The sequence below is a fragment of the Myotis davidii genome, unplaced genomic scaffold (genome assembly GCF_000327345.1).
Source record: "Myotis davidii unplaced genomic scaffold, ASM32734v1 scaffold747, whole genome shotgun sequence".
Classification (NCBI taxonomy): Eukaryota; Metazoa; Chordata; class Mammalia; order Chiroptera; family Vespertilionidae; genus Myotis; species Myotis davidii.
The window spans coordinates 730,160-743,125 of NW_006298695.1; the positions used below are offsets into that span (position 1 = coordinate 730,160).

A 12,966-nucleotide genomic window follows, 5' to 3' on the forward strand; every position below is an offset into this window, starting at 1 on the left:
TTAGGTAGAGACATGCTGGATACAAAGGGCTGAAATAAATGAGTAATCGTTAACATAAAATAATAGAACATTTTAATAAAATTAATATTCTTTTCTTGAACATTAACTTATCAGACACTGAATAACTGCACAAATTAGTAAGCATAATGCAAGTAAACCTATTTTTCTTGTTCTCTGAAAGCAAAATATTTCCTGTTGCCGCACACCAAACAAGTCAGTCCAAGACTAATGATGTGGCAATCGGCTGCTAAAATATTTGTCGCTAATATTAATGGAGAGAAATGGTGCGCCTGCGCATAAGGTGTGTAAGGGAAATGGATGCAACACGATTATAGTAATTAGTCATTAGTGAACGTTGTAGTTCATTATTAATAATTATGTATAACATATTGTAAAAATTAAGTTACAAAATTTTTATTAAAACGTTTCTTATATACCTTTATATTGGCTGGGCCACAAAAATATTCGTTGTGGGCCGCGAGTTTGACATGCTTGATGTACACACAGTCCACCCAAGAACCACTGCCCTTGGAGACAGATGCGGTGGCCCCGCGTGCATTCACTTTCTTCCTTTCTCTGGTTTGTTTACGCATCTTGGCCTCTTTCTCCACTAGCACCTCCTGCCCTAAATTTTGGCAGAGGTGTGACGTCCTGAGTGTGGTCTCGGGCTGCATTCTGCTCTCGGAATGGCCTCTTCTCCCTCTGTGTCTGACCCTGGTGAGGAAAGGCAGTGAGAACACCTTCTTCATAGCCCCTCCCACGCTTATTTTCCCCAGATTTGTCTATTATTAAGAGGATCCTGAAAACACTCATCTTTGCTGTGTCCTTGCACACGTAATTCACTCCCTCTCCTGCGGTGGCAGCGGCGCAGGCTCAGGGGTGGCTTCTCATTGGCTGGCTGAGTCACCTGCAGCTCTGGGAGTGGGACGCTTGCTCCAGGTCACAGGCTGAGGGGACAGCAGGGCTGGGTGAGAGCCTGGCTCCAGGTGCGCGGCCCGCAGGGCTCCAGCATCCTCACCCGCTGCCGCAGCACTGGGGGAGGTGTCACCTCCCGCTGGTGCCTCACCACCTTTTGGTGCATTCAGCCACCAGGGAAGGCACTGCCACCACCAGCAGCACTGGCCAAGACCTTTCTCTGCAGCGGAGGTTGGGGATCTTTCTTTCCCTGTCCTTCTGTAACTGTATTTTCACTGCAGTGGTGATGTTTAAGTCATGTTTTGAGCTTATCACATCTTTCCTGGGTGCTGGAACACATGCCACGGGAGGTCCAGGCCTGTGTCTGACCCGAGTGGTTAAGGCGCAGGCTCCAAAGGCAGATGATTCTTCTTCACCAAACCCTTACTCCTTGGCGATTCCAAGACGGGGTGTTGGCAGTATGTTTTTAGGGTATTGTAGACTCAAGGGCACAGTGCATGCAAACTCTTTCCTCAAATACAGGGGTGGGCAGAAGTGGGCCTGCAGCTGTGCGTGTGGAGAAAGGTCGGCACGCTCTGATGCTCGCAGGAGCTTTAGCAACTGTCACCCCACTTCTGCTCCCCCCCGCCGCCCCCGGGTGCTCCCGCCGTCATTCTCACCAGCAGACCTGTGGGGTCAGTCAGTATCTGACTGTTGCCAGTGTGAGGACGTCCTTTGTGCATGTCAGACCTTAGGAAAGTATCAACTGTCACCTGTGGTCCAGACAGGAGGCCCCAGGTGGGAAGGTCAGTCCCTGCACTCCACACACTCAGAGCCTGCCGGGTCCCCCAGCCGCCTGGTCCCCCAGCCCCACCTCCTCTGGGTCTTTTAGGGGAGCCCTCCTTTCCCAACTGGAAGGGACCCGAGTATTGTCCTCAGAGAGCCCTGTCTTCCCATCCTGACTGGTCCAGGATGCTCCTCTTCTGTAGTTATTGGTACTCATTGCTATGCATGCTTCTTTTGTTATTAGTTCAGGCCAGAGGCTGTCAGTGCTTGTTCAGATCCTGGGAACTGTTGGGTTGCCAGCAGTCTGATGTGAATTCTGCAGACTTGGCACCTGGCGGGATCGTCAGCAGGAGCGGAGAGGCTAGGCGTCTCCATCCTGTTCTGTCCCTGCTCCTCACAGTCACTGCGTAGCTGGGAGAGTGGCCGGAAGTTAATCGCACAGAACATGGTGCCACTCTGGCGTCCTCCCTGTTCGCACAGCTGTGACGGGACGTTCAGGGGGATCGTTTTGGAGACAGTGCGCATCACACCCACATGACTGGCTATTGACCGTGGTTTTGTTGTTCCTTATTTGTGTTGGATGGCGTGACAGTGAGGGTGCTTTCGTCAGCCTAGTTTCTCCAGACTCTTGTCTAAAGGGTGGTCTCAGCAACACCGCGAGGAACATTTGCGGGAAATTTCTAGTGTAGAAATGTCGATAGAAAGCATTGCCTGGTAGTGGGTCAGTTTATGGATTTCTGGTTCTGAACATGATGTGAGAAGTAGAGGTGAGGAGCCAGTGTTGGGTGGGCGGCCTGCCTTCAGTGCTACACACCGGCCGGCATGGGGAGCCCACTGCAGTGAGCCTGCGACGTTTAGAGTCTGCACTTTGTCTGCTAGTGAGAACTGCAGCGTGGTTTCATCCTTCAAACTTAAAAAATACCCAGTTAAATATATGTAGATGTTGTGGTTATCAGCTTTTGATGTATGTAGTTATACACTGAAATATTTTTACTTAATTTGTAAGTCAAGTAGTTTGAGCATTTTTATTTTAGACTAGAGGCCCAGTGCACGGAATTCGTGCATGGGGGGGGGGTGGTCCCTCAGCCCAGTCTGCACCCTCTTCAATTCAGGACCCCTCGGGGCATGTCCGACTGCTGGTGTAGTCCCGATCCCACAATCTGGACATCCCTCTCGCAATCCGGGACCACTGGCTCCTAACCGCTCACCTGTCTTCCTACCTAATCACCCCTAACCCCTCTGCCTGCCTGCCTGATCACCCTTAACCTCTCTCCCCTGCCAGCCTGATTGCCCCTAACCACTCTCCCCTGCCAGCCTGATCGCCCCTAACTGCTCTGCCTCGGCCCCCGCCACTGTAGCTTTGTCTGGAAGATGTCCGGTCTATCCAGTCTAATTAGCATATTACCCTTCTGTTAGTATAGATTCCTAGTCATTGAATGGTAATCTGAATCCCAGGCCCAACAGCCGCAATTCTCATCAACGTGATTTTGTGACATTGCCGCATTCAACAGCCTGGTCTTCCCTTTAGATTCTGGAGGACCTGGACGAGCAGATGTACATTGTTGCCCTTGAGGAGGAGGCGCTGCAGAGACGGCTCGCCGGTATGTACGCAGAGCACTAAGTCGGGGAACCTGGCATGTAGCTCAGAGAAAACAGGGTCTGGTGCAGCGTCTCAGGCCTCTGCTCTGCACGTGGCAGGACTCAGAGTGAAAGGGCCTTTGGGAAGAAGGGCTGCGAGACGGGCGGCTTTTGGTCACATTCCCATGATTCCCTGGCTGATCTCCTAAAATTGAGCAGGGCTGGTTCAGTTCCGAGACCCTGGCCACCACGCTGTGCCCACTTCCCTGTCCTTGTGTGGCAGCACCGCGACCCTGGCTGCTGAGGTGGCAAAGCTGCATGTTGTCCGGTGAGTCACACCGCGTCTCATTCCCTCCTGCGGACTCGGGGGTAGACGCATGTGTCCCTGTGGCACTGAGGCTGTGACCTGCTCTGGGTGGCACCTGGGACTCTGCTGGCATGTGGGAAGGCATTCATCGTCAGCTGATGACTAAGTGAGCACAGCACAAATTTTAAAGTTTAATTTCTAATTACTGGTTATTTTTGGCTTTAAATGAAGAACTAAGAAAGAAAAGAGTAATGATATGATGAAAAATGACAGTTTGTGTAAGTTTTATTTTTATTTTACTTGGGTGATTTTCACCCTGCACACTTTTCTCTTACAAAGTAATTTTAATGTTGAAAATCTGCCACCAAGTTCAGGTTATGGATAGCTAACTGTATTTCAGAATCCTAATTCAAGGGTAGGTATAAAGTGAAAGGTTACTTTAAGTATAAAATATTGAGAAATAGGAAGACATATATCTACTTTCTTTAATTACAAATAATGAATTTAAATCTTCAACCCAAGAGTGTTCGTAACATTTAGAGCGTGTTCTTAGAGGAAAGAATTTCAGGTTGTGTCTATTCTAGAGAATTCTTGTCAGTAATATTTGTGCATTTTGATACCAGTAACTTTTAGAGTGGAACTACATGTATCTTTTATCCTTCTAACTTTATTGAAGTTACTTTAAGATTTAAACCTATTTAATTCAAGAATTGTAACTTCAGTCAGTGCTGTTGACTTTATAACATACTGAAGTGACAAATATAATGATAAATTTGTCTTATTTAGAGAATCATGTGGGTGTGTAATAAACACACCAGAATTGTAGGAACCAGCGGTCGCCAACCTTTCGGACCTCACGGACCACCAGTGGCCCCTGGACCACCGGTTGGCAACTGCTGGTAGGAACCATGTCGAGCAGACGCCCCAGTATGGGGACTGTTTGCACCGAGCCATGCGCTATTTCAACCTCCAGGCCAGTGGCTGCGACCCAGGGAGGTAAAATATAGTGCTCCATGAATTAAAGAATTTGAGTCAAATCTAATCCAAACCAAATCAAATCAAAACCATAGCCTTTACTCACTTTGCCCTTCACAGCAGGAAAATGATGCTGCGGAATCCTTCTAGATGCTTTGGCTGCTCCAATCCAAAGGGGTTCACTACACCCAGAGACACTGAAAGGGAAATGTCTGCCAGAGGCTGATGTGTTACAAGAGGCAGCTAAGCCAGAATGGCAGACCCCCAACCAGCTCAGAAATGTCTGCAGCAGTGGGGGCACCAATGCTGGGCGGAATCTACCTGCCTCAGGGAGATGGGAGCCAGCACTGAGATCTGTGTCTGCCGTTGGGGAGATGGGGGGAGATAGGGAGAGAAGGGGGCCAGCGCGGAGATCTGTGTCTGCCCTGACCGCTCTGCTGGCGGGTGGGTCACAGTCTCCCCGCCAGACTCCACCTGCTGGTGAGCCAGTGGCTGTAGTTTTGCTGTTTGCCGCTGGTGGGCTGTTTCAGGTGGAAACAGGCTGGGAACAGAAATAGCTCCGGGACAGAATGGACATTTGGACTAATTACGTGACGGACTGTGAGCTTCAGTGTGTCTGTCAGTGTGTGCAGAGGGAAGAAGCAAGAGGCAACGGAACAGCATTTTATGATTTGCTGTTTTAAAGAAAATGGAGATCCTAGAGGTTAGTAATAGAAATCCGCATGGGTTTATTACTCTAGTATTATGTGAAATGTATTGTGTTGTAAGTTATATTTTAAATCATTTTTTAAAATTGAAGTTTAACTTTTTTATTCTGGGCTACTAAAAAGAGTTGCAGTATGATCAAAGTAAAAAACACTTAAAACAATAATACAGATGACACGGTGACGAACCCAGAATGCATGGCGGTGTTCTGCTGATGGCACACAAGCATGCGACACGCATCCCATGAGACTTGGACATCCGTGTGGTTTGCTCTGAGCCCTGCTTCCTGGGACCTGGAAAAGCCCGAGCCCCTGCCGAAAGCGCGTCCCTCAGGAGCAGCCCTGCCCGGTTCTGGGAGGCCCTCGGCTGCTTTGGGGGTTATGACGTCACTAGAGCTGAATTTTTGCGCTGGCTTTTCCAGGCAGCCTGGCTCTGAAGGCTGCCGGCCTGACTTCACATTCCCATCTGACACATGAGGGCCAGAGGCTGTCCTTGGTGACAGTGTCGCCGCTTCCTGAAGGCTGTGAGGAAGATGAGCTGCCTGCGTGCCACGGTCAGTCAGCTCCTCCCCTCACGTCGGCCGCGCGCCTTCTTCCCAGCAGCACTTTTGGGCAGGTGAGTTCCAGCTGCGTCTCAAGTTCATGGACTAGCTGCCTGAAGACAGAGGAAAAGGGCGAGAATCTGCGAGACTGTCCGGGACTGAGACACTGGGAAAAGGCATCCTGCGGAGCAGGGAGGAAACCCAGCTCTGCTGGTTCAGACAGCCCTCTGGGCCGTCCTCACGGCAGCGTAGAGACCGTCTCCAGAGCCCCTGCGATCCTGGCAGGGCTCCCGCCACTTCACCCAGCACCCGGTCTCCCAGCCGGTCAGCCTCCAGCTCCCCTCCCCTCGGACCCTCCTGCATCAGTCAGTCTGGGTGTCGCGTGCTCTCAATCCTATAGTGCTCCTGCTTCAGTCGGAGACAAGCCCACCCACCCTCTCCTGCCTCTCCCCGCAGCTGCCCTCACTGTCCCCTCCCGCAGGCACCCAGTGGTTGCCTCCCTGTGCCCCACCTGCCCTGTCTGTGCCCCTTGAGCTTTTGGACTTGAGTCCCTGTTGTGAAGCTGATGCTGCCGCCACCCCTCCCTCCCCCTTATGTCTTGGTCCTCCCACTCTGTCCTCAGCGCTTTCCACCAACTGACTTCCCGTCTTCCTTTTCCCGTTGTGTCTCTGCAGTGGAGCAGGGACACCACAGGGCAGGGGTTTCTGCTGGTCCCTTCCGTGCCCCTGGCCCTGGGACATTGCCAGATGGCGTGGTGTGGTGGAGGGTGGCACTTCCCCCGGAGGTGAGGAAGATGTAGGGTGTGCTTGGGGGCATGAAGGCAGGGTCCCAGGGACAGAGCCCAGGTCCCACAGCAGGGCCCCTGAGGACAGGCCGGGTCCAGGGGTGTTCTCTAGGAAGCAGAAGTAAGGGGACATTTCCCAGTTGGTCATGTGCACTATGAGCAGTGAAGATGCCTTCTCCAGACCCTACAGAGGAGCCCCATCGGTAGTTGTGGTGGGAAGCCCTTTGTACCTCCTGCAAGGGCCACGCACATCCTCAGCACACGCACAGTGGAAGTGAGGCAAAAGCATTAATGGAAATAGCAAGCCTTTGTGTGCGTAGCCAATGGGTGTGCAGGTAACTTGGAAGCACCGCAATGGGCAGGGATTAGCTTTTGTTAAGTTCAAAACCTTCACAGTTCTTTTAATGTAATTTATTTAAATTTAAGGTAATTTATTTTAAAATTTTGTAGGCTTTGAACTTAATGATTCAGTGCAGTTTTGTTAGGTACAATTTTTACCTTCATGATAAAAACTTAATGTATCATTTTTGGTAGCAATTACTTTCCTGCTTGATTCTAACCTTTTTCAAAACCTGGTCCTCCAAAGCTTCATTACTCCTTATTCTCAGAGGCATTTTCCCTGAGTGTCAGGTTGTAATGCCTTTGTATCTGAAGGATAAAGACTTTCAGAAATAACACATGGCCCTTCCGTGGCACGGTGGCTGGCAGCATTGTGTCCTCAGGCCTGGAGTCTTGCTGTTCACAGCTGGGTGAGTTGCCTGGCGCTTTTAGGCGATGCCCAGGTTTAGGGAGGCGTTTGTGCTGCTCTAGAGTAATGGGTCCTGTCAGAGCACCTTCCGGCTTCCTGGGCAGACAGCTGGCTGACCGGTCATTACTTGCCTGACGTCTTCTCCTAACACCCTTAACAGTGTACGGAAGCTGAGGTCCGATTTCATCTGATGGCCTCCACCTTACTTTCATCTCGATGCTTCGGTTCTTCTATGCCAGCAATGGGTATTTTAAGAATCCTGTGTACCGTGGGGTCTATCACGGAGTGACAATAACTCAGATTTGCCGCCTCTGGGCCCTGGTGGTTTGGGCATGGACACAGACAGCAGGCATTGCTGTGGGGAATGGCCCTTCTTTGGTGACTGTGATAGAGGAAAGTGTTTAGTAATATCCTGACGTCCTGAGTGCACAGAAACGAATATTGATCCTACTGGTAAAACTAGTTAAATGGCTTCTTTCTAGTAAGATATCAACGTTTGGGTTTAAGGGTCTGAAACAGGAATTCCTTGTTACAGTTCATTCAGTTTTTAGGGTCATATCATCACTTTCTAGATAATAAAATGTTGCCCAAACAGATTGTTACCAGTGAGACGATGTGGCTGAAGAGATGTCAGCTAACGGGGAATGCTTTGGAGTAACCAGCTATAGAATATATTTGAGTCAGGTGTCATGTAGTCTCTGAAACTCAGAGAGCGATCACTCTATGTAATTGGTCCAAATTTGTTAGCAGAAGATGCATTTCATACACATGGGCTACTTGTTCAGCCACAGCCTGCTTGGATAACAGTATTCTCGATAGTAACATGTATAAATAAATAAGTTTGAAAAATAATCCAGGATAAGGTCTATCAGTAACTTATCTAAAGTAGAAAAAAGCCAAACTGTTACTTTAATTGTACGTTTGTTTCAAATTTTCTATCTTGCATGTCATCATTGAAAGTATATTTATATTTTCAAAATTGTGCTGGATGTTGAAAGTTTTATGTTCCTTACTTAGCCATATATTTGTGGCTATGTCAGAAGTAAATAGAAACTCAAATTGTAACAAATATGAACATTCTCATGGAGTAGAACCAGGGCTTCTGAGTGTGTGGTTGTCTGTCTCTGAATAGTAACAGTGTCTGTCTGTCCTGTGGAGGTGCTGTGGAGAGCTGCGGGTCCGGCTTCAGCTTCCACAAGCGAGGCAGCACCTGGTGCTCGCTGGTGCTGGAGGAGGGGATGGAGCCTGTTCACTCTGAGTTATCCGGAGCCTTGGGATTTAACAACAGAATTGTTTGCCTAAGTGATCTGAAGTAATTAGAAGTACTTGAGTGACTCCACATTCTTGGTTGTAGAGACCACCTTGGTCAGTTTAAAGTACAAAGTATAATCAACACTGTAAAGAGTTATTACTTAGATTTTCTAATCAACTTTTTTTGGTTATATGCTAAATTAAAAAGTTAACTATGAAAATAATCAGTTTCTTCTGGAGGTATCTACTTCCAAATATGTGACTAAGTTTAGGTGCTCCTCGGCTTAGGGCTGCCTGCCTGTTGCTTCATGGCTTTGGACTGTTTACATACCAGGCTGGAGACTTACATTTGTTTTAAGAAATGCAACATTGTATATTTTAAATTAAATTGTTAGTGTCTGCTCTTGAACACATGAATGTCAGTTAGGACTGTCTTGTGTATTAAGAAAACGTATAAGGTCAGATTAGTTATTGAAGATATGCTGGGCTTTGGGAAACTCTGTTATCTTGGAAGTAAAATATGAAAATATTTTCAATAGCACACTAGTTTTTCAGCTGGGAAAAGTTGCCTTCAGCTATTAGTTTTCCTGCATCCAAAGAGACGGGTGGAGCAGGATCAAAAATACTCATTTGATCAAAGTTATTGGCTCTGAAGTCATTCTTACCAACGTGAGGAAGATGAAAGGCATTGTTTTTACTGCACGCTAGTAACAGCGTAATTTTGTACTAATTGGTGTTGAACTGCCAATCACCTGGGGGAATGCAAATAGATACTCTTACAGGTTCCTTTGAGGTAGGGGAGTCTTGTGTCGAGGCTGGAAGGAAAACAGAATAATACCGTTAAATTGACCTTAAATGAGCTGCCTTGTGGTTGTCTTGGAGAATCCCTTTTTATTTTTCCTGACTAGCCCAAACAGGCTTTGTCTACCAGTTTGACTTATGGACTAGACAGTGCTGACGGTGAACGTTCAGAAACGTTTTGAAATAAAGTGGTGATGATATAATTCTGCAGATATCGTGGTGATTTCGTTGGTGCAACTTACGTGTGTGTGACATTCCAGGGTTTGTTTGCAGTTGTCATGGTTCCTCCCAGTAGCCATCATGTCCTCTGGTCACTTACAGTGGAGCATTCTGCCCAGACAAAAGGTGGCTGTTCTCACGGGGATGGCGATGTGTACAGTAAAGGGCGGGGTGGCTTTGAAATCAGTTATTCCAGACGAAGCTAGTCATTTCATGAAAGCACCATTTTTCTGAGGACGATCAGAATGTCTTCTTGATTTTTGTGTGCAAATCAGTATTTATTAACTGACTACTGTGTACCTCGTATGTGTTACCCTAAAAAACTACAGCCTTTCAGAATACCACTTTCATTATTTTACTTGGAAAAATAGCACACTGGTTGGTCTAGGTATTTGTGTTGAGGTTTGTAGACACCATGCCCGCCAAATAGTGTCTCGCTTCTTAATTTTAAAGTGGCAGCAGCAGCCCAGTCTGTTCTGACAGCTGCCTCCTTTCAGAATTCGGGATGCTCGTCGGATGATTTTTGTAGTCCTGGGCTGGTTGCTGGAATAGCACTTCTGTACAGGCAGAGGGAATGGGATGTATTTGGAATTGTATTGGTAATTAATCACATATAGAAGTTAAATGAGCATCACCCTATAAAAAGTAAAATATACTTATCTCTAAGACTATTCAAAGACACTTGAAAATGGTACACTGCTCTGCCCCCTTCCTGTAGATCTCCTGTTAAATGGAAATATCCATTAACTTTGTAACTTAATTCCTTCCCTTTTTGCTTTGGCTACCAGAAACTCTGTATTTCGTTGTTAAAATTGAGTAGTTTTGGGACATACTACTTGAATATCTCTGTACTCCCTTCATCCCCATTCTCTTATAATTGTATACTGAGAGTATAATGATTAAACTCATGAGTTCTAGGGACACTGTGTATCATCCAGGGCATTGGAGACCTCAGTGCCCCGAGCGAGAGGGTGTTGGGTCTGTCTCCAGTGAGGGATGGAGGGACAGTTCTCATCTCCTAGAAACCGAGGCAGGACTGAGGGCTCAGGAAAGAGGCCCCCAAGTCTCCTAGTGCACGCCCACTCCATGCCTGTGTGAGGAGCAGGGGAGAAAGGAGTGCTGCTTGCACCCCCAGAGACCACATAGCACTCTAGGCTCCTTCCTCCTGAGTCCTGCTTCTGTCTGTCCATCCCGTCCCCAAGGACAGACATTGTGGGGCCTCCCGGCAGTTTCCTTGAGGCCTGTCTGACCTGACGAGGTGTGCAGGGTGCAGGCAGCGGGAAAGACAAACGACCTCTCCCCAGGCTGGTGTGTCTCCATGGGCCCCTTTTCTGTCCTAAGCAGTCAGTCCATTGCAGTGGCTTATGACAGTGACTGCTAACGGGTAGAAGCTCACCCTCAAAGTATGTATCTTCACTCTCTCTCTCTCTTTCCTTCTTGTTTCTTATATGTAAGTAAGGCAGGTAAAAGCAGGAAGAAAGGGGAACTTAAAGTCCACAAAACAGAATTTAAGTTGCAAAGCATTAAATCAAAGAGGGTCATTATGTGCTAATAAAAGGAGTGATGCATAAGGAAGCTGTAACAGTCCTTTAGGAACCAAAAACACACACGCAGAAAAATTGAGACAAATACAAACACATAATAAAAATCCAAAACCGGGAGGGAGCCTCTCCCAAGGACAGCTGTCGTAGGGACTTCAGTTCTGTGCCAGAGCTCAGCAGATACTAGAGAAAGAATATGGAGCTAGATAGACCTTCAGAGAAACCAGCAGGAAACACGACCAAGGAGAGCCCAGGTGTTGGATAAACACGAAAAGGTGACTGACCACCTTTAGGGAAATGCAAGTTAAAGTAACAATAAGGAAGCGTGGTGACAGGTCAGATGGGCAAAACTTTAAGAGTTATGACATCCAGGCCAGGGAAGAGTATGGAAAAGGTGCTTTCAAAAGCTGTTGGTAGAAATGTAAATTATTGTGACAATATAGGCTATTATAATAAAGTAGAGGTCCGGTACACGAAATTCATGCATGGGTGGGGTCCCTCTGCCTGGCCAGCGGTTGGGGGTTGGGGCCGATCAGTACTGTCTCACCCAGTCCCGATTGGGGCTGTTGGGGCCGGTGGCTGGGGAGGGACCATAGAGGGACCGCAGGAGGGCCCAGGCTGTGTCTGGCCTCATCTTGCCCTGTCCTGATCGGCTGGACCCCAGCAGCAAGGTAACCTACCGGTTGGAGCATCTGCCCCCTGGTGGTCAATGCACGTTATAGCAACGAGTCGGTGGACCTCTGGGTCGGACACTTAGCATATTAGGCTTTTATATATATAGATTGTAACTTACAGCGCGGAATGCTCAGCACGCACTTTCCTTCCAGTCCCTTGTCTTAGAAACCTCATGTCCTTCCAAGGCTCTGCTCAGCCTCTTCAGCTGCCACATGAAGTAAGTTGCATCATGTGTGTGGAAACCCTTTGCAGGCTCCATGGGTGTGTCTTTACTTCTCTTCAGTTCCAATTACCCAACATAAGGAGACGCCCTCATTATCAGATAACACTATCGTGGTAAGACCCCTGCTCAGCCTACTGCAGTGGTTTTAAATAGGTCATGGGTCACCCTAGATGGTTTGCCTCAGTGGATAGAGCCACGGCCTGCGGACTGAAGGGTCCTGGATTTGATTCTGGTCAAGGGCACATTCCTGGGTTGTGGGCTCAGTCCCCAGTAGGGGGTGTACAGGAGGCTGCTGATCAATTCTTTCTCATTGTTGATCTATCTCTCCCTCTCCTTCTCTCTCTGAAATCAATAAAAATGTATTAAAAAAACACACACCTCAAAAAAACAAAAACAAAACCAAAGAGCCATGGGAACCAGAGGAGAAGCTGACTGTCTTTCAACCAAGGATGACATTTCCACACGGCCCTCCTTCCCCGCCCATCTCTGTCCCCAGTCCTGTGGGGTCTCTCCTTCCCTCCCCTCCATCTAACTTGGTGGGCCCTGCTCTGCCCCCTCCTCCTGCAGCCTCCTGTCTCCAGCCTCCCCCTTTCTACTCTGGGGGCAGAGCTCCCCAAAGGCAGTGCGGAGCAGGGCTGTGTGGGGCGGGGCTGTGTGCAGAATTGTGCGGGGCTAGTCCAGGCGGGGTCTTGGAGGAGAGCTGGGTGACGGGTCACAGGGAGGAGGAGGGAGGGATGTGGAGCCTGCCCCATGAGAGAGGCATCAGGCTCCTCGGCTGCCCCCACCCAGCAGCTTTTTTAGGCTCCTTTGCAGCTGTCACCCTCCCCCCTCACTGCCACCCACTTCCTTTCAAGTTTTGGACTCGGGTTTCTCCGACTCAGTCCCGCCCCCCTCTCTGCTGAGTCCCCAGGAGCCCGAGGCTGCCCCTTGGCCTCGGG

General features: G+C 48.6%; 1 protein-coding gene across 8 annotated transcripts in view; it reads left to right on the forward strand.

Moving 5' to 3' along the window:
- The window catches only part of LMBR1 (limb development membrane protein 1), a 114,786-nt gene that overhangs the window by 62,572 nt on the left and 39,248 nt on the right, over positions 1-12,966 (forward strand). For all 8 annotated transcript variants that reach the window (XM_015570940.1, XM_015570944.1, XM_015570941.1 and 5 more), the window contains one exon: positions 3,209-3,281. In XM_015570940.1, coding sequence (XP_015426426.1) covers positions 3,209-3,281 — 73 coding nt within the window. The remainder of the gene's footprint in view (positions 1-3,208; positions 3,282-12,966) is intronic.